The sequence below is a fragment of the Temnothorax nylanderi genome, unplaced genomic scaffold (genome assembly GCF_030848795.1).
Source record: "Temnothorax nylanderi isolate EJ_2023f unplaced genomic scaffold, tnyl_v1.0 TNYL_tig0209_pilon, whole genome shotgun sequence".
Taxonomy (NCBI): Eukaryota; Metazoa; Arthropoda; class Insecta; order Hymenoptera; family Formicidae; genus Temnothorax; species Temnothorax nylanderi.
The window spans coordinates 277,162-299,858 of NW_027249271.1; the positions used below are offsets into that span (position 1 = coordinate 277,162).

The 22,697-nt window shown below is 37.3% G+C and overlaps 1 protein-coding gene across 2 annotated transcripts in view; it reads left to right on the forward strand.

Moving 5' to 3' along the window:
- Positions 1-22,697, forward strand: part of Pkc53e (Protein C kinase 53E) — a 71,589-nt gene that overhangs the window by 37,478 nt on the left and 11,414 nt on the right. Inside the window, exons 4-5 of one of the 2 annotated variants that reach the window (XM_071717328.1) lie at positions 6,147-6,258; positions 19,539-19,667. In XM_071717328.1, coding sequence (XP_071573429.1) covers positions 6,147-6,258; positions 19,539-19,667 — 241 coding nt within the window. Of the gene's footprint in view, positions 1-6,146; positions 6,259-13,188; positions 13,298-19,538; positions 19,668-22,697 lie in introns of both variants that reach the window. The other variant, XM_071717329.1, reaches the window with a different exon arrangement.

A 22,697-nucleotide genomic window follows, 5' to 3' on the forward strand; every position in this document is an offset into this window, starting at 1 on the left:
GCGTGTACATGACGGTGGAATTTTCATTACATTAGTTTGAACCGCAAAAGAGAGTCAAGTTCCGTGTGTGAACGTGGGAGAATGAGGTACGTGACGGCGTTTTACAAGCGTAGCGTTCAACTGAGCGTGCACTAATTGGCTGCTGCTGCACGGCTGCTGCTAAACGCGTGTGAAACGTCGTCCGCTGTCCCATCGTCGTAAGGTGCTAAAGGGTTGGGGAAGAGCGGCAGCACATATAATCAATATCGAGGTCATTTTCGAAGGCTGCGATAAATCGCGTGCCGCCGTCACCTTGTAAATGGATAATAATAACGTATACGTAGCGCGCGTCAGTAATTCGTTCGGTCAATCTGCCCGTAAGAAGATAGCCTTTACTTAACCTGACACGCATTAGCAGAAGCGGATTAATTAGGCTGCAAATACCTACACTTAGTAGCACCTTTTGGAAATTGCACACATTCGCATCGTCATTTGCAAGAAGTCTAGAGAAATTTTGCCTTGTTACAGACGATAGCGTACTTATTTAAAACTTATTAATGAAAGCGATAAGAGAATTGATTCATCTATAAAATTATGAAGACAGCCCGTCCTCGGAATTATGATAATTCGTATATATTTGACAATTAAGTCGCACAGAAATATAAAATTATTTTATTGACCTATAGTATATTTTTGTTAGATGCCAATATGGGGTAACAAAAAGTTGTGAATTTAACAATTCTAAGAACGCATATTTTTAATTAGATGATTTACTGCAGACAAATTTTTTCCTTTGTGACATTTTATTTATTTTTGTTTGCCATGTTTGAATTAAGTTCCTGCACAGAAAGAACAGTTTTGTTGAAGTATCTAAAAATTAAGCTACATATAGATCTAAAAATATTTTGTTGGGCCATTAAAATAATTATGTAGAACACTCAAACTGATTGCTAAAATGTCAAAATTTTTTACAGCATTATCATCATACTTCAGCGATCTACTATAATTATTTTGATGGTGCAACAAAATTATTTTCAGATCTGTATCTAGCTAAATTTTTAGATACTTCAGCAAAACCTTTTTTTTTCGTGTAGTGTCTATTAATAAACATCTTAGCGTCTTTATTTGTTAATAAAAAGAGAACGATTAGCTTGTTACAACTTATGCCTCGGAATAAAAATTCCAGCGTCAAAGGGATAAAAACTTCAAGGTACGGATATTATTGCGCTGTCCGGTGCGCTACCTCTGAATTTTTCCACCGCTGAGATACGGAAAACAATATTCCCGTGAAAATGCAATGAAATTTATCGCAAAACACCGGGCGGCCGTTGTATCTTTTTTATCTGTCGACTGACAGGACTTAGCGTCGCTTAAAAGGGCAACGAGTTATCGAGATCGGAACGCCGAGAGATAAGAGGATAATGAGATAAGAAGATCCTTGGCTGGGGTAAAAAGAAAGGAACAAGAGAGAAACAACTATACCCGGGGGTTAAGAGCTGTACGTTCTTCTTTCATATTTGTCTCGCACCGCGCTCACCGCCTATTGGCCTAAACGTCCTTTTTGCGCTTCGTTTAACTACGCTTGTAACTACGTCCGCGCAACGATTATCGAAGCGAACAATTACATCGGGGATATCGTTCCCGATGTAACTCGGGAGGGCAAAGCGTTTCCGGCTCGAAACAATTTCCCCTTTATGAAAACAAAGTTACTTCCTCTCTATCGTTCAACGACTTGGGAATTTAATAAAACTTCCCTAGTGATAAAATTGTATACTTTTCTGCTTTCAACGAGTAATAAATACGAGTAACGTGGGATATGTCGCATCCTCAGCTCAAGTTCAACCTTGACGCCTAGTTATTTTAGCTCTACAAAGTTTCAGCCAAAGTTTCAAGCGACACGATAATATTGATATTAGGAAAAAAGTACACTGTGTCTGTTAACATAGAGTTAAGTACATCCCACGTTTCTCTGCTACAGTCGAGAACTTCGACCCGGGACGATATCTGGGTATTGCGATGTTCACGCCAGACAATCGTAAAGTTTTTAAGGATGGTACAGAGGAAGACTTCGATATTCGAGCCGCGAACGTTTTCCTCTTGTCGCGCCGGGAATAAGTTTTTACTTATCTGGAAATTTCCGATGAACTAATCGAGAGAGTCCCCGCTGTCTCCATTTGATTCTGGGCGCTGACTTCTTGTTCTACCTTCCTTTTATGCTTCTGCGCTTCAAAGGTAATCCTTTCCGCGCCTATTCATTCCGCGCGAATATCGGCGATCATGGATTTCCCCGTATATAAGGCGCATAATGCATTTTCATTGTTGGACACAGGCTGCGACAGAGAAGAAAAAGCTCGCGTATGTGAGCGAGCGTAGATAGCTTCGTTTTCTTTATCCTTCTTGTGTACGGAAAGTCGCGTAGTTAACATACGTCGGAATATAATTCGCGAGATATTCTTGCAATATGTATCATCAGGTTCAATAAATAATTTGGTGCACTAATGCATTCGCGATATGTGATATTACCTTGCGAAAATCTATCAGACACATGTTTGAACTGAACCATTTATAACCGAATTTTCATCCAGGAGAAAGAGATCTTAATTCTTTATGAGTTATCTTTATATGATAGATAGTTCAGGAATTTTTTAATAATACTTGGATGAAGCAATTTCGAAATTTTAACAATACCGAAAAGATTAATATTGTTTTGCCGTAAAAACATCTTGTGTAATATGACATCAAACTATCTGTAATTTTTATTTATCAAATGTCAACCATTTTCGCATTGTGAGATTACATGAAAAATATATCAGAGTTACATAAGGAAATGAAGATATTTATCTCAATTATATGTAACTTCACGACTTATAATTTGTTTTTTGGTCTGCTTATTACTTTTCTTGAAAAAGAAAATAATAATAGGCGGTTTGTGAGCGTAGATTTTATTTAATTAGTAAATTTCATTTAATTACCCTAGTAGCACAGTGACGTTAAATGACGTTTTAAAGACGTTTCTAGACGTCTCTAGACGTCTCTAGACGTCATTAAAACGTCATTTAACGTCACTGTGCTACTGGGGTAGGGCGGCATCTCTTTGTGATTATATTAATGCAAACGCGTCGTAGCTATCACGGTTGACGATTCACGGTTTCTCAGCTTCCGCTCTGCTTCCGCCGACTGAAAACGGACGACATCGCTCTTCGTTTGACGATGCTTTAGCTGGACAGCTACGTGATTTCTAGCAAGGTGGTTACGGATAATGAGCTACCGTGGAACGCGGACTAATTGAGTTTACGTCTCGACCGGCGAAATTTCTCGCCTGGCGAAACGGAGGCACCCGTTTCCGCGATGACCAGAAGCACCGGAAGGCTTAATGCACCGGTTGCATGCCGGATTCACGACAACCGCTAAACCCCACGAAACTTCCTGCACGCTTGTTTCGATTTCCGCTACCCTACCCTACCCTCGAACGTTATCTAGGAAGCAGCGGCAGTAGCAGGCTTCGGGAACGCCGGCTGCGGCCTGCTATTTAATCCTATTTGGATATAAGACCGCGCGGTTATGTAACTTTGTATCGTAACTTTGAAAAACATTATCGATAATTTGAATTAGAGGAGATTAGGGCTAGTTGTTATACATGCACGTTGTTACATTTAATATATTTCTAGAATAAAAGATGATACTATATGAAGAATATGATATTGTCTCAAAAACGTTATTAATTCAGTGATCATTTTTGGAATGCGTAATATATTGTATTGTTCTTATGTGAGCTCCAATGGACTTTATCTTTATTTTTAATTTTGCTTTTATTAAATGTAACAACATCTGCCCTGAAGAAGACCAAGTAGGTCGAAACGTTGGCTTTAAATATTAAATTTGATTCTCACGGTTATTGCAAATTTCTTTAATAACACCTAAAAACTGCTCGTAATACAGGCCGTAATATATTGATTAGCGTAATATATTTTTCAAGATAAGTAATATTTATCATTTTTTTAAAGTAGAGTAAATAAAATATATTATCTGTAATATTTCTAAATCTACCCGTTATATGTTGCAGTTTACTTTAATAACATATTCAATTTTCATTTATGTTAATTTCTTGAAAGATTTTTTTGTCAATTAGATAATTTTAATTACAAAATATGGCAGAGCGGGGCTAATTGCGACGGCAAATTGTAAGTTATTACAGTTTCTTAGTTGCAAAGAAAGGTTCATTACATTTATATTTATTATATCTCATATTTCTAATCGATATACAGAAAATACAGATTATTTTTAAGTCTTTTTTGTATAGTTTTGTAAATTAATGTTTTTATTTTGTTAAAATAATGAAGAATTAAGAAATTGATTACATTTATCTTTATCATACATAATATTTATGATATGTGTATAAATACGCATTTCCATTATTTGAGAGTTTAAAAAAATGTTTATTCAATCCATTAATTAAAGTATTCCTCTGCACAGTTTTCTTAATTTTTTTTATTTTTACGTGATCTATTTGGAAGAACTTACAACTTTTATAACTTACTCCATGTGGGGTAGCTCGTTACAAATGTTGTCTTCTGATATTTTTATTAATGTAAAATAAATAAATTATAACTTTAAATTAAAAGAATATTTATAATATAGTATAAATATACAGCTTTTGATAAATCTCTGCATTATTTATCCGATTCGTAGATTAGCTAGAATTATCAATAAAACATATATATTAATAAAAAAAGTGTAACAACTAGCTACGGTCTTCTCTACTATCGGACTCGCGAGCGTAACTGTTAACGTAAGAACGATAACTAACGGGAAGTCAAAGAAACATGTTCAATCACCAAACTTTAAAGAGTTTGCAGACATGTTACGACGTTTCTAAAGTAACACTTCGTTTCCAGGCAAGAATAAACTAAATTAGAAAACTTCTTCTTATGGGAAAATTTTTAAAGCTGGAGGAAGTTTAACAGACTTCGAAAGACTAATCTTTTCCATTTGAAGTACGACGCTCCGTTTCACTAAAATTTATTTTAGCATAGTTACAACTTACTTAATCTCACAATTTTGAAGAACATTTTTTTATTTTAAATCGGCTTAAACGTTTCTACAGCAACAGATGCATAAGCACTGAACTTAATCATTAAAAGTTAAACATTGAGTATTACGACAAAATGGATTCATGGAATGCAATTATAGAAAATACATACATATGTATGGCTTTCGTCACGATTAATATTTTACTTACATTAAAAATTAACAAACTTACTTAACATTTTGACTGCTATGTCGTAATGTCACCCATATTTTACGGATGACGCATGAATTTCTGCAACGGCTTCATCACTCATTTGTAAATGGTTTTATTTATACAGTTAAAAATGATTTTACTAAGTATTTAACATATTTAAACAACTATATAATTTAGGTATATTAAGACATTACAAAAACAATAAAGTATGAAAATGTTATATTACATTTATTAAAAACAAAATTCATTTTTCAATTTTTCTTATATCTGTTTTAATCACGAAAAGATCTATTATTTCGATTTTTGAGTGACAGTTTCATTTATTTTATTTGAAATTATATTATTAAATATATAATAATATAAATATATACTACATATATCTTTATATTTATTTTTTTAAATAGTTTACTTTGTAATCTGATTCTGCATATTTTATAAACAACGTATTCTTGACTTTAAGTCTCCCAGAGGTCAATGCCGAAATCAGCTTGGCAATCAAAGTGTTAACTAGTTTTGGTGAAAACTAGATCTTCAACCAAATAATTGATAAATAAGTGAAGAAAATTCTTTAAAATATATCGAGTTTTTCAAATAGATTCGAGGGATAAGTAAAAATTAATCTTTTCGGCAGTTAGACCAGTACGTGTTCAATCTCGCTTGAAGTAGCCATCCTAGGATTCAATAAGCCAATTTCAGAAATTTTTTATTGGGCATTATTTTTAATTTCACTAAATCAGATGATAGTTATTCGACTTTAAACCATCGCATTGCGCTTAAATTAACTGGGAAATCCAACGATCTATGGATTTATTCCTGATGCCATTATCACTAAGTCTCCACGATCACAATTTCCTTCCTCCTCGTCATCATCATCAAATCCGAGAGTCTGCGTGTGTGTGCACGGTGTAATGGTGTAATAACGCAGGACACGCGGACGAAGCATCAATTCAAGCAACACACCTACAACAGCCCCACCTTCTGTGACCACTGCGGTAGTCTTCTCTATGGTGTCATCCACCAGGGCATGAAGTGCCAAGGTATCATATGACAAGTGAAAAAGAAAACGAAACCAACGTAAAGTCAAACGATACGCACAACAGATTCAAACATGCAGCCCACTCAGAAATACAATTCTCCCATCAGAGACACAGTCATCCAACGAGGATAAGGGCCCATGCACAATGAGAGGAACAAGGAACAAGGAATTAAACAGAGAGAATTTATAGCCGCATCTTATTTCAAAAGACCGTGTCTTGAAATAAGATGCGACTATGAATTCTCTCTATGTCTAATTCCTTGTTCCTTATTCCTCTTATTGTGCATGGGTCCTAACACGCACATACATGTACACATACATATACGTATAAACATATATACATATACACGATGTACAGTACACTAGTAACACATTTTTCTTTTTCTTTCTGTTTTCTTGGCCCAGCGTGGTGTTGCTTTGTCTTCGTATTGTACTCCTGTATAGTGTTTCTTGGTCTATTTCTTGCTCTCTCTCTCTCTCTCTCCTCTCTGTAAATAATACTCGTTGTAAATATTGTACAGAAGTTCTACGCTGTATCTTCGCCTGCCGTCGCAGGTGGACGCTAGAAATCCGTTTAATCGCGTTAACAACGATCGCGGATGAACGCCGCAGCGGACGATTGACCTCCCCCCGTTCGCTCGCGTTCCAACGTATCTGCTAATGCGATTAGCGGCGCTTTTAATTATGTATACGGTATACATCCTCCGACGTGGATTTTGCACTGATATTGTACATACTCTGTTAGGTGGCTTTTGTGCGCATTAACTGCGTCTCTCTCTGTCAGCAGGAACATGATTCACAGCTGCGTATGTGTGTGCGCGCGCGCGCGCGTGTGATGTGCCATGTGTGGATTATTATGTATTAACTTGCATAACAATTATATGCGCTGTGAAAGGGATGTTACAGTGAATGTATATACTGTCTTGCGGCAAGAAAGGGCAAGGAGAGAAGGAGAGAGAACTCGCGCGCCAATGCAGTTACAAAATATACGTGAAATCCAGCGAGAAGGCAGGAAAAGGCGGCAAACGGGAAGAGCGAAGGGCACACCAAGGGAAGTGTGACCGAGTTTCTAATGTCTCGCGTTTCTCACTTTCGTTCTCTTCTTGCCCTTTGGCAGGGAGTGCACCTTTTACCAAACCTTTTACGTATCCTCCTTTTGTTGCTGCCCTCGAATATCGCGCGCGTGTAAAATGACCCTTTGTCCTTAATAAGTCCTGGTTTAATATTCGGCTCACACTTATTCGAGACGTATATATCCACATTTGCGCTCGGCTCGGAAAGTTAGCGCTTCAAAAGGATACTTTTCGTCGATAATAATTGGATGAACTCGCCTTTGAGTTTTATTTAAGCCGGTACATTAGACGTTCTGGATGACGTGAAAGAAAAGGAAACAAGAAGCTCGCTTTGACAATTAGCCCGCGAGCCGATCCACATCGAGGGCGCATTTGGTCATCGATGTCGAGCGCGAGTTATACATATATATGTATTTTTCCTTCTATGAAGTTTCCCCTCCCCCATCGAAGTTGTAAATAACACTTGTACAGTTATAACGTGGAAGAGAGAGATCATCCGACAAGGGACTGTCGGTTTGCCGACCAAGTTTGCATCTATAAATAATATTTGTTCAATCGTTGTGTGATTTGTTCATGATCTGTATAAATGTGTGCGTGTCTGTGTCTGCGCGCGTGACCGTACGTGTGTGCATGATGGTTGATATAAAACTCTACATGTGCCTAAGAAGGAAGATGGCCAGAAGCTAAATTTTACGAGTAGTTTACGATTGTTTAAATATACTGAACCGATATAACGTTTATGAAAAAAATTAGCAAAGTTATTCCAAAGAACACAGACAGTATTTTTATGCAAATTATTACCTAAACGTTATCGGAAATAATATTGAAAAGATTTTAAGGTTTCTTAAATGTATCTATAAAGCGTGCTTCTAATTGCTTTTCTTCCCCGTATTTTTCTTAGGCGCATGTAGATCGATGATCTTCTTACCATTCTGTGTCTTTTTCACTGTCACGAGTTTCCGCCGTTGCACCGTAACCGCACAAAAGTCGTGCACTTTTCCGCTGTATTTTCTTGGTGTGATTTTCGCTGTATATCTTCTCGATGTGATTCTTCAATGTATTTCCACAAGTTGTTGACGTCACTCTTCGTTTATCTATTTTTTTGTTCTATCTAACTCTCTTTGTACGTTTGTCCTAAAACTGTTTCTCGTGTATTTCACAATTTGTTTACGTTTATGCTCTTTGAAGCACCTTGTTTCTTTGACAGTTCGCGATTTCCTTGATGTGTCTTAATTCGATCCAGTGAATTATCGATTTCTCCATATTATCCACGATTTATCAGCAGTTTAATTTCGGCTTCGTCGTTGTTCGTCGTCACGATCGCTCGTTCGCAACAAAAGTTCGCCACAACGATTTTTCAGGTCCGGCTATTCTCTCAAGAGAATTTCGCAAGTCTGAAGCAATCTACTATTTGCAAATTTAATTTGTCGTTTGCCTGCGAAAAATTTTGCGATATTTTTTCTTCGCGCTAAAAAATATAAGATAACAAATTGACGTGGTAGAATCTTTCGTAATTTTAACTTATAATTAATCAATTAATTCTTTGATCGAGAACCATTTTGCTTAACGACCTTCTATACGTTCTATGAAAGAGATTTAAGGGGAGGTTCTAGTTCATGACGATCAAAAAATGCATGAATTTCAGGAATTTTTTTTTGATATAAAATAAATGAATTTGAAAAAAACTTTTAAGGGGTTTTATTCTTGTACTGTTACATAAGAAATTTTGATTTTTTAATGTTAAAAAAAATTCAAAATGGCTTCACGCCATGAAGCCACAAACGACGTGAGTTTATGCGCGCGGGGCGCTCCACAGCCTTGCCAGCTGATCTGACACAAAAAACACAAAAAATTTATTAAACTAGACTAAATTTGGGGGGCCTTATCGTTTTCCGATTTTTAAAAAACCCCCGGAATACAAAATGGCAGCCATTTGAAAAAAAAAGACCCATTTTTTCCGTTTCTTTTTTTGCTTCAACGTTCAAATAAAAAAATTTGCAATCAATTTTTGAAAAAAACGCATCTCGTGAAGGCCCCCCAAATTAAATTTCCTTTCTTTTGCACCGCGATTTATTAGAATCGGTTTATCCGTTGAAGCTGTAGAGCGCCCCGCGCGCATAAACTCACGTCGCTTGTGGCTTCATGGCGTGAAGCCATTTTGAATTTTTTTTAACATTAAAAAATCAATTTCTTATGTAACAGTACAAGAATAAAACCCCTTAAAAGTTTTTTGCAAATTCATTTATTTTATATCAAAAAAAAATTCCTGAAATTCATGCATTTTTTGATCGTCATGAACTAGAACCTCCCCTTAAAAGCGATAAGATTTATCGAAGAATTTAATATGGAGGAGCCATATTAAAGCCATTATATTGTTCAGTAAGTTTTCACTCCCATGTTGGAAGGTAGCTGTTTGTTATCACGCAATTTGCTAATCTGTCAATTGAATTTATGATCTTGAAATTAAGTGCATATATATACTACAATTTAAAACGATAAAAGACGTACGTAATATGTAAGATTGAACGTTCTCGATGTACACGAATGAATAAATGAAGAGGATATCTCATATCGCTAGCTTTTCTCTTATAGATTATCACACGTGATTCGCTTTTATGCTGCTTTAGCACGTTTATCATTTCTTCGTCGTGTTGAGCAAAGCCGTCGCGTTCCGCTAATCTTTTCGCGGCGATCAGCGGCACGCGAGCCGCAATTTTGCACGCCGTCGATGCAAGCGATAAAAGGCAGCACGATTAATCTGGTCCTTAAGAGGCGTGAGCTTAAAGGGGCGTCTTTCGCGACAGTAATTATCCGATTAAGTACGTTTAGCATGAACGTGACGATTCGCGCATTTGCTCGCTCAATCGTTGATTTAACAATTCGCCGCATGAAAATGAGACGAAAGAGGAAATAGATGCAGAAAAAGGTGGATTGGCACAGTTCCAAGATATAGTATATGAGCATATCGTGCCTAATTTCTTCATTCCTGGCTTGCCAGATCCCTTCGTTCTTAGCTTACATTCCGTTCGCATTGTCCCTCTTATTGTCGTTGGCGAGAGAAAGATGAGGACAATGGTTTTCCTGTAAATTTTTTAAGCGTACCCACGTTTCATATTTTCGTGGTCGGGATTTTATAGATTGCTGAAAATGCTCTGTGAATGCATTCTTCATAATAATCATAATCATTTCTGTTGTGAGAATCTTGACATTGTTCCAATCAGCATTATGGATCAAGTTTTTGCATCAATTTTAAATAATTTTTACCGTAATAAAAAATTGATATTTAACACAAGCAAGTATTTTTATGTTTTTACGTAAATGATGCATCTTAAAGGAAGGGTAGTGACGTCTGTCGTATTTTTATCAAACCCGCATAATAAATTACCTATAAATAAATATAAAAAATAAGTTTGTGTAAACATGAAAATATTTATGAACAAATGTAAAAGGATGTAATAAAAATAGAGTTCATTATCTTTGGCGTTGTACGTTGCACAGAATTCTATTTACCTTCTATTTGAAAAAAAGACACTATTCGTGCAACTTTAAACGGAAGAGATCAAGTAAGGAGCGCAAAACTTCTTAACGAAGTTAGAAAACAGTTATGGTGTACGCTGCTCCCGCTTGTAATCTAATTTTGAGGTCTATAATTTTTTTAACGCTAGGAACGCGCTGTGTACTTTTACTTTGTTCAGTTGCATTTTCATCTCACACTGATTTCAATGTTCATTGAGATATTTCATTTGAGCACACGGTTTTATCACGTAGCACGACAAAAATAATTCGAATTATATAAATTCTATGAAGCTCCTACGCTTCTCTCTCGTCGATGATTTAATTTCCAAACCAGATTATGATTAAGGGTGGCAAGCAAAGAGAGAGTGAAGTTCTGACGAAGATACCCCAGGTGCATTTAGGCAATATTCGCGTTGGATGGATTCGTAAGGTCGTGACAAAGGTCTAGTCTTTTACGGGAAATGCCGGTAAAGGATTTTCTCGAAAGACGAGCTTGACGCTCGGCACGTGAAGAGGAAGGGAAGGAGAAGGACAAATGACTGGCGTGGAAATTAATTAAACGGTTGAGTCCACGGGCCAGAAGAAAAGGCTGCAAAACGGAAGTGAGAGACCTGACATTGCGCAAAGGTTTTTTTATGCATCGCGAAAAAGAGAACACTGTTCTCCTCCAAAGAAGCCTCCGTTCAGATGCTATTGAATTAAATTTTATGGATATTATTTCGAAAAATTTAATAGTTTGCAGGATTTTGTATCTTGGATAATAGATTTTTATCTGCGTTACTTCCACATCGTGAAAGGGGTTAGGGAAAATTTATTGCCTGACGTATCCTGAGATCAAAATATAATTATTTCCATTTATCTTTTGTGCGCGATAGAAAAGAAGCAGCGAAATGTTATTTTTAACCATAAAAATTTAATCATTTGTTGGTTATTCTTCGCATTTGACAAATATTTTTCGAGAATCGCGAAGAAAGACGCGTAAACAATTCTTCTCGACGATTTTGAAACGTTAAAGGTTATTGGTATTACAATTTTATACTAGGTTGCACGAGGATTTGTTTGGAATTTTTAATCGGATAGTCGAAATTTTGCATTGTGATTTCATCGTTGATAGGTATTGGTTACAGTTAACACTGCATTTTTCCACTGACGTCCTTTTGAGAGCTTTGAGTGAAAGCCTTTCCTGCACCGGGGTCCAAGAATAACGCCACTATTGACCATACAGGCTCGATAATAACTGGTGATAGTCTGCCCACGTCGGTGTCTCGTGAAACTGATTTTTATAGTCTTTTATGCGAGGGAAAATATTCATAGTAACGACAAATTTCCAATCGACCGTCGTGCACGCCTCGAGCTGCGCGCAACCTTTCAAGACTCCACAAGTAACGGTCTTGTAGGGACATTTCGTATGACAATGTGTGCGTTATTCCGCTGTTTTAAACCTTCTCACGTATCCGATCGTGAAATTGCATTTTTCTTCGTGCAGTTGCACTTTTTTTCGCGCAGTTGGAAAAGCTCGTTGAAATTATTTGCATCCAGTTTGATGCATTCAGTTTGAAAGATAAAATTATTTTGGATATAGCATTCAAAACATTTGAAGAATGCGATGGTACAACATTCTCCAAGGTTGTACATGGTAACAATTACTTCGTTCATCAGGCATTCGTGCTGTTATAATTATTTCTTCAGAATTACAGATCAAGAGATCAATTCTCTGACTCTACAATTTAACACAAAACAAAGGAATGATTTATTTTGCGCCACTATCTGTATTGCGCCAGGTTCCGTTTGAATTTACGACAAAGCGAAGGTTCGCCTTCGATTTGTCGAATTGCAAGCAATAAATTTATTCCGTGGCTGAACGAAAAACGTGCTTTGTGTGCCGATCGGGAACTTCGCGCATACAGAATGTCTAGATTTACAGTTGTAATATCCACACGCGTATCGATACTCACAACGAATCAGACTCTGTGAAAAGAGTCCGGTTGCACCTGTATACGGCACACTCTCATCAACGATGTTCATCGTAATCGTGTGCGCCACCTTATCCTTAATGTTCATCATCACGTGGTCCACGTGCACGTATTCCCTCTTGTTGCTTCTGCCTCACCTCAGCTTTTGGGGAAAAGATCGCAAAAAAAACAAGTTTTAGGGTTTAAGAGGGGAAAGGGGAAATATAGAGAATGGGCTTAATGTTTTTTTCCCCGGAGCTGGACGTTCCCCGTTTTTGGGGGTATCGATCGGCGCACCGCCACCGTCCGTCTCGCTTTCTCCGCCACGCTGCTGGAACAGACCGCAAATGAAGGACCGGGCTTCCCCGGGCCCCTATTTCTTGTTCCCAGGTGAGCCAAAAACACAAATGGGAGGTTTTCACGTACCTGACGCCGACCTTCTGCGACCACTGCGGCTCGATGCTTCACGGTATCGCCCATCAGGGACTCAAGTGTTCAGGTAGTTAAAAAGCTATAAGAAATCAAGCCGCGCGCGTCAACGACACGCCAAACCCATCAAACCGGTCAGATATCTCGCACATCAATCCCACTCTCCGCCACCATTACCATTAATTCCCGTCATAGTTTCACAGGAATTTGACCATCTGGGGTCGCTCGCATATCTGTCCCGGCAAGATGATCGATTTGACGGATTAGGCCAAAATTTCGGATATCGATTTTAGCCCGGGAATATCAGACAAGGGACGCCCGCAATTTTCGCGTCGACGTAATAAATATGTGACAGATGCAATGAGATATATAAATTAATATCATAATTTATGGGTATAAAGGTGACGAAGACGGGATGTTTGCATTATTGATAGTGTTACGCGGTGGAGGGAACAATCGCGTCACGGTTTAACGGATGATAGATATTGTTATTATGGAGGGCAAAGCGAGAAATGTCGATAAAAAAGAGTATCGAAAATCCATCGACGGTGCGAAACGGGTAATTCGTTGTACCGCTATTAATAGCTAACATATCGATATCTCGCTTCATCTCGTTGCGCGCGTTTCGCGCACTTATTCGGAGACCCAGTTACAGGCTTTTCAGATCACGAGGCCGCGCCGCCGCGCGCTTGCGGGCGGTATATAGAAAAATACTCGACAATTAAGTCCCCTTTGTTGCTTTTATCTCGTGGTGCGTTAAACCGCTTTAAAGTAATCGCGGCTAATTTACCGCGAATTTAGTACGAAAAGAATAGAGATGCTCCTAGCTCCAAGCACTAATAGAGCGTCGTTAGCATTAACTTTCACCCCAGAGGTTTAAAACTTTATCAAATTGCGCGACATTATCAGCGAGAATGTATAGAAACTTTTTTATTTGTAATGTGTAAATAAAATAAAACAATAATTATTATTATGTTATACCTTAAAATGGATTAAACTGTTTTTTATCTCATTTAGGCTGTATCATTTATATTTATTTATTCACACAGTAAATGGTTCGAAATTAAATTAAGTCATTTTACGAGGCATTTTATTTGCTCGTTTTTTCGCTAAAATGTGATTTCTTGGAATAACAATTTTCCAAATCATACAATTCAGTATTTATCGCTATAACATGTTTTTTTTTAATCTTCGAATTGGCACAAACATTTATCAATATAGTTAAAAAGATGATCTATTATTATTTTAATTAAAAGTACGATAGAGATTTGAGAAAATGCGTCAAACGAATTGATCGAATGTTCTCGCCGGGATATCAGACGGAAATAGATGTTGGGTTGAATCCAGGTGGGGCGATATCGACTTCAGAAGTAACAAATGTTCCTTGAATTTTCTTCGTCGTTCGTGAAACCCCCGGGAGAAAGAAGCGTTGGAAATGCACGGATCGGATGACTCGAAATTTCGTATCTCCAGCACCTCGCGTCTGTACCGAGCAAGTTCGGGATCGTGTGAGGGCAGTTTGCTCAACGACATCTCGCTCCAACAGGCACTTTGTCCAAACGGGTCCAAGCTCGATGCCGCGAGGCGTAGTTTTGCATTTACGAACCGACTGGGGGAATCTAACGCGAAATTATGCAACGGATGTTACGTAAATTTTAAAAATTTGCAAAGAATTACAAGACATAATAAATTCTTTGAATATGTACTTTCGACAAAATTTAAAAAATGTTTTTTTACCATGCACAATAATAATCAAATTGAATAATCCTGTTACAACTATTTTACTCGTTTTTCTAAATTTTGTACAAATTCTTTGTTTTCTAAAAATATTCCGAACAGTTATGTAAGTAGGTATTTTTAATATATACAAAAGTATAACTTTTTAATTTCTTTAGAAACAGAGATTCCTCCCAGAGTAATCACGAATTAGTGCGATAGTGCCGCTCGCGTCGCTCTCTATTTTCGCGAGTTTCTCTCGAGTTTCTCGTTTTCGCGGTTGCAACCGGTCTTTTGCGCGCCGCGCCATTACAACTGTCGAAAGTCGAATAAATTTCATGGAACGTGCATTATTTAGCTAGCGCCTCGAGGCTATAACGCACGAATCGTCCAGTCCAGCTTTTCAGCTAGAAAACGGCGATGTTTTTTTCGTCGCTTTTGTCACTTTCGGGGTCGCCAAACAAACTGCTCTAAAATTGCGATGCAGCGAGCTTTTATTTGGATATACATCGCGCGAATACACATGTCGCGGTGCAAGCATATTAAATTTATACGTGCAAACAACGCCGTGATTGACGACAGTCTCTGATAAAAACCGTAGGAATTTCCTATATACATTTAACAAACAGAAAAGTCGGTTGAGCTTGATTCATCGGAGCAATCAATTTGATTATAGAAATTTGATTATGGAATATACGTGCGCGGAAACCCAACGAATATGGTCAATCGTTTTCATCGCTAACTTCATTAACCGAAACCATTCAAGAGTCGATTAAGAAGACGAGAGACATTTATAATGTGATAGAAAATGTATTGCCTTATACATGTATATACTTTTTTATCAAAATTACATATCTTTCATGAAAAAGAAATTGTGTCTTTCAAATTCAGCAAAAGCGATGCATTATGATAATTATCTTTTTACTCAATTATCTATTTTTACATTATTCCGTGCAAATAGAAACATTAGAAATTTAAGAAATTGATTAGATTGCTTGTTCTTCTTTAGCTTTAACCTCTTCTTGAAAGCTTTCAAAGCTCCGTGGCTTTTAATATAAAAAAGTTTGCAATTTTTGCTAAAGGTATAAAATAAAATAATTTTAATTTTAATTACATATAAGTATTAATATATCTGGAATATATGTATAGCGAAAAAGAATGAACATAATATTTTTCGAGACGTTTAGTTCACGACTTTTTTCTGTTAGAATTTGAAACGTAAAGATACGATTTCGATAGATTAAATCTTTGCTGATACTCTAATTACAAATAAACATAGAGGTCATTTTTACGAGTTTTTACGGCATTGAGATTCGAGGTTTCTGGAATCGTATCGCTTTTAGCGCGTCGCTCGGAGCAAGGAGACACGGTAATTTAAATTCGAGATCATCCTGAAAAATACGGAACGCGCACGCGATCATACCGCTTATTTCACCGTATCTTTAAACGTCTGCAGAAGATCTCACTTTAAAAACCAGGGTCCTTCACTCGAGGGCGGTTCACTTTTTGCGCTTCGACATTCGCGCTACGGGTTTTATACGAGCTTTAGACCGCGTAATCATCCCTCTCGATGCACTCGGAAGAAGCATCTCCTCTTCCCCCCCCCCCCCCGCCCTCGCCGTCGAGAAGACCCACCACCTCACGTTCGCTCGTACCCACTTGTACCCTCGCTACCTCACCGTCGCCTCTCGTCTTGCGAGAGCTCTGTGGAAAAGCTTCCGGACGACAAGATGCACGATTACACGCCGACTGACACAGAAAACGTGTACCGGGCGACGCTCACGTATTTCGCCGTGAATTTTATATTACGCGGCAAGGCGAGAGTGGCACGGAAACGGTATACCGGGCGTCGCGGTGACGCGACGAGATACGTGCCATTTGCGTGTGTTCTACGTTTTCTTACGGAAAGATAAGGGGAAATCGCATCCGCATCTCATCAGGAGTCCTCGCCCGTTTACGGAAACCCTTAATCGCATGAAACATCTTCCGTACGATATCACTCAGCCGTAAGAAAATCCAATCGACTGCATCACCCCCCCCCCCCCCGCAAGACTCGAACGAGTACGTTACTTGAAATATACTTGAAATGTAATTCATACCTGTTCAACGGTAATAGAATATTAACGCGATGGCCGTATATGGGTCTTATGTAGGTATACCTTTGACCTTGATACATTTTTGATTGTGTTATCACACGCCTGTACTACACACTATGTCGTATCGCCGCTCGGTCTCCTCCTCTCGTTCTCTCCGTCGCGCGTCGTATGGACGGACGACCGCCTTGTGCCTATCCCCGACGACAAAAAGCGCGAGCAGAAATGTATTTTAATATACCACTCTCCATTGTTCGCCTATTCACTCGTCGCTTATTCACACGGCGCATTCTAACCCCGCGCATCGTGTGTATCTCGCCGGGTGTTGTACACCCACCGATGCGCCGTCATACGCATCTCCACCAGTGTATTACATATGTATATAGATTGTATATATTACGTCATTTAACGCACCACTCTCTTGGACGAGTAATTATTATTATAACTGTTAAAATGAAGTAATTACATAATTAATGTAGTAAGAATTGCGATTTCAGCGATTGTACATGCGACATATATGCGTGCATACAGCGAAATTCTCAATGAATTGAATTAATGTTTGTTACGAATTGTTTTTGAATCTCCTCCGACTTTAATTTCGGTTTCTTTAAAAAGACAGTTTCCTCGATGGCCTTGAAATCAATTTCTTTGTAGGGAAATTTGCCAAAGAAGCCATTCCTTGATTGAAGTTCGCAATTTTTTTATGAGTGCTAACTATCTTGGTAATTAAATCTTAAGTTGAGAGTTTTCGAGAAGGTAAAGTCTTTAAGTTTAAGTGAACAATGAAGTTTGCCTATTTAGCTGCGTATTAGTGGCTTATTTATTACAGAATTTACATTACTCAGTGTTTCACTTGTTTTCTTTAGCGTCTTAAATTTTTGCTATATTCCCCTTGTAGGTTTTTGAAATTTATTCCGCGAAATAATGGATACTTGAAAATAATCTAAAAGAAGGTGAAGAAAAAAATATCTTGCAGTTTTTACATGTAAATAAAAATTTCTCCGTATGTACGTATTTTTGTGTTCTACGCACTGATGCACGCTATATACAAATTCACATACATATGTATACACACATACACATACTCATATATACATGAACATGTTTGTCGTGTGCATGCATGTAAATTTTATTTATATATATATATATCCACGTTCATGTAGATTTACGGTGTCAACTTATCAGCGCGTGAATTCAAGTAATTGTGTATCCTTCCCTAGCAGACATGCGAACCTCTGATTGCATACTATATATGTGTTGACCACTTGCGTGATTATCATTCGTGTTACCCGCAGTTAGCTTTTCGTTGACATGTATCTGTACACAGCCACACATGTAACTATTTACCATACTTATATAGGACCTTTCATTATGTTAGTAGAGATCTCCGTGCGCCAAATAGCGAGAGATCTTGTAGACTATTTTACATATGTACGCGTGGGAATGTAAACGCCAACGAGAAACGAGATCATACTCATAGTTTACATAAAAGAACTTTTTTTTCCTTCATAATGTACAGTCCCAAAATGATTTTACGTTTATTATCGAACAATTACGATTTACAATAAAATCAGATGAATGGGATCGGAGAGCGAGTCGCATCTTCATAAAAGCTCGTTTACCGATTTGCTGTATCTCAATTTTTGCGTCACGAGCTTTCTCCAAATCAGCGGGAAGCAGTTATACTTTTGTATCGTCGTCGTGCTTTTCCTCTGGGCCGTTTTAAATTCGATTCACTCTGCTATTCCATTCATCCGTTTCACATTGGTTCCCACTGAATCCTTGTAGATGCTATTCTCATCAACATGAGAAAGAGCGAACGTCTTTCCCGTATTTTGGAATATGAATCGTCTCGATGTTCTAATAAGTATAGCGAATTATTTTGAAAGCGGTTTTAGCTGAGATAATGTTATAACGCAAACGCTGTAGTCACAATGCACCGTTATAACCGTGCAATGTTATAAATCGATATTTTAAACAAGAGAAACATGTAAATATCTGAGTTTTTTTATCGTTGTATTTTTATTGCGACGAATGAACACAAAGATCATTTTTCTGTAGTAAAAATTATAGCAGCTTTTTGTCTTATGTGTCTAAACGTCAGCTTATACGTATAACTGAAGAATTCAATTTTGAAGATTGTAACAATATATCTGAATCATCTCTTTAAAACGTGATACACCGCTTTCGAAGTAAATAACTCATTTATCTCCCTGAATCTCCATGAATCTCCCACGCGTACGTATGCGTAACCGCAGCTGCGCTCGAAGATTTTAAGCTTTGAAATATCAGAAGCCAATTAGAAATAACGTAGCCGATTTAAGAATATTTAAAAGTGGCGGACGAGCAGTCTCGCACAATTCGAGCGCCAGCTGCGAATTTCGTTGGTCGACTGGAAAATTAATGACACAACGAATCGATCTTCCCGCGGCAACATTGAGAGAAACACAGAGATTATTGGTGGTCGACGATGATATAATCGATGATAATCTGATGATGTAGCATGCGACATGAACGTGCACAAGAGGTGCGAGGAGAGCGTGCCGAATCTATGCGGATGCGATCACACCGAAAGACGTGGTCGTATACACCTGCACATCTCATGTGCCGGTACCAAGCTATCCATAGAAGGTAGGTTTAAAATTCTTATATATACTTGCGCTTCTGTATACTCTTATCGCTTTCAATTTTTCTGTCTTAGAATTTATGCCGGGCTGTCTCTTTTTTTCTCTTTTGCGTTTTTCAAAATCATAGAATTGTTTCAGTGTCTGCACAAGTTAATCGATAATACTATATTTCATACAATTATGTTTGTATGCATATAGTTTGTATTATTTGTATTATTTGTATTATTTTTATATAATAACTTTCATGTCTGCAGTTATCGTTAATGAACGAACTCTCGTTTTTCGCTATCCGAGATTTTATTAGTAGGTATATCGTAAGGCAGTTATGTCACGCCCATTATTATATAATGTTACGAAGCAGAACAGAATTGATGAGGAAGATTAATTTTGTAATCATCAATTTATGGCAGCATTTCATGGTGATGCGAGCCATTATTTTCAGTGATATAAAATATGTTTTTTCCGTCTTGTGACACAAGAAGGTTTAGAAAAGCATTTAATACAGAACGTAATTACTTTCTTTTAATATTTTTCTATAAGTCAAAAAAGAGGAAACTCCAAAACACTATGTTGAACATTATACAATTTTGTTAATCGCAATATTATAATGAGGGATTAGTCAAATTAAAAAACTGGTGTATACCAGAATTTTATTTTTGCTAATTTATTCAGTACTATATTCAATAATTCCAAAAAAATATTTAATCTTCTTGCAATTTCTACGCAGGTAAAATAATGTTGAAAAACCATGTTCCATTCGTTTAATATTTGAATATGGAAGGCGGACTTTTAATTTAATTAATGAACGCATATGTATTTAATTACGCCGCAAAAAAAAGATTCCCGGTTTAAATCACAACATAGCGAGTGCTGAAACGCGTCACACATATTGAATCTTCATAATGTGTTTACGGAGGTCGTTTTTACGATGAGAGATGAGATCATTCCGCGGTCAAGAAAGCACACACACACATCCTTGTCTTCTTCTTTAATGAAGACCTACCATAAATAAATAAATTAGGTATGCTTAAATCGTCGATTGCGGCAAACGAATAATCCGAAACGAATTTCTAACGATCATTCGAGATAAAGATAGATGATGTAAAGGGAAAGGCGATCGTTAAACGGCGCGATAATAATAGCTTTCGTTATTAGTGGCTCTTTACTAGCTGGGCTTCTTATGAATATTCTTGCTCATTAAAATTAATTAGAGAGCGCCTCCCTTTTTGAATGCCCGATTTAATGAAACCGTACAATGTCACTGTCGACGAGGATGATCATTTCGTCCTAAATAAGGACGTAGGTTGTAACAACGGCGTCGGAGTTGTTATTGGTCGTTATCTATGATCGCCCGCGATATATCGAGCCTTGTAAGGGCCAGGTGAACGCAGGCGTTATTATCGTAAGGACGTAATAGCCCTGAATACCCCGTTACAACCTGAGAGCGTAATTACCCGCAGCCGCGGCACTAATAACGCGCCGATATCCATCGTCATCCTCCTAAATTCACCATAGCTAGAGTGCATTTGCATTAAATTTTCCATGGCTCTTGTCAAATCGGTTCACCGAGGGTGATACTATTACGAGATATTCCTGGCGGAACTTAACTGCACCACAAATATCTGGTTTCGGAGGTCGCGAGCGCCTGAATCATAACGATGTTATACTTAACATCTTCGTTAATAATTTTTTGCTCTATGCATATTTTAACTGGTATTCAAGTTACAAGAAACTTGACAACTAATTAACAAGCGGTCGTTAAATATAAGTGGTAGCTTTGTGTGTAGCATCTTGTCTCTCAAAGTTGTGTCACAATAATGACTAAAAAAAAAAAGAACAAAAGAAGAGCAAATACATATTTTAGCTGTATTTACATGGATACACACATTCAACGTAGGTACACGCGCGTACGCATCATATTTTACAAAAAAATTAAACATTCCGCGATAAATTATTCGTGCAGTTGCTTTACGTTTTACATTATATACATTTTATATTAAATAAAAGCTGTATGGAATGCATAACAATTGCAAGTGTAATTTATTTGTGAAATCGTATAACGTTTATAAACATTTATTACTCAATTTTATTAAATTAATGTAAAATATTTTTTTATGCAATTATTTGTAAAATTGTTTTACTTTGCTAGCAATATAAATTGTGAAAAAATATAAACATTACGATAAATATAAATTTAAGTAAAGTTTTATCTAAGCTAACTTTTATCATAAGCTTCGCGGATCAACGTAAAATTTGCCAGGAATGATCATCGAACGCGGTGTTAACGTTTACGGATTACGCAATACCCTGCAATAAACTTGTGAAATACCGTGGCACCCGCGCAATATCATCTTGTCGCGTATCGCAGCATCTAAGTGACTCGATAAGCATCGCCGGAGAAGCGGTACGTCGGCTGCCTCGAAGCTCTTATCACCTGTCGATTATCTCGAAAATTAGGTTTCTTCGAACTCATTCGCGGCGAGCCCGATCGGGTTACCAGGATAGTCATGTTCTCGAGGTTTAATTAAAATTATAGCGGTAAAATGGATTAGAGGTTTCTTCGTGCAAAACAAAACGTGATTTTTCTCCTCTTAATTACATTCTTCTTAGCCACGTTTCACCTCCAGCCAGTAGGTTATTAATTACATTATTATAAAACGTCGGTCATATCTGACGTAAAGTATATAAAATGGAAATTATATTAATGATTTTCGGGCAGTTTATAAGAAAGATCGATGGGATTCGTTCAAGAAAAGAAGCTCAATAAGAAGTGAAGAGAGCCTTATTTAAGCATGTGTTCAATTTTAAATAATTGAAGAACATTATGTTATGAATTAATTTTAAAAATGCATAAATATTACGATTAATAATTTAAAAAAAAATTATATATGTTTCAAAGCTTACAATTGATATTTGATAATTCTCGGTGTATCTTGCAGTTTGTTTGCGAGCATTTTTTAAGCAATCGATACTTTCAAAGTACTCTGAACGTGAAACTCGCTTTCCGGATAAGTGCATGCTCCGCAGCTATCTC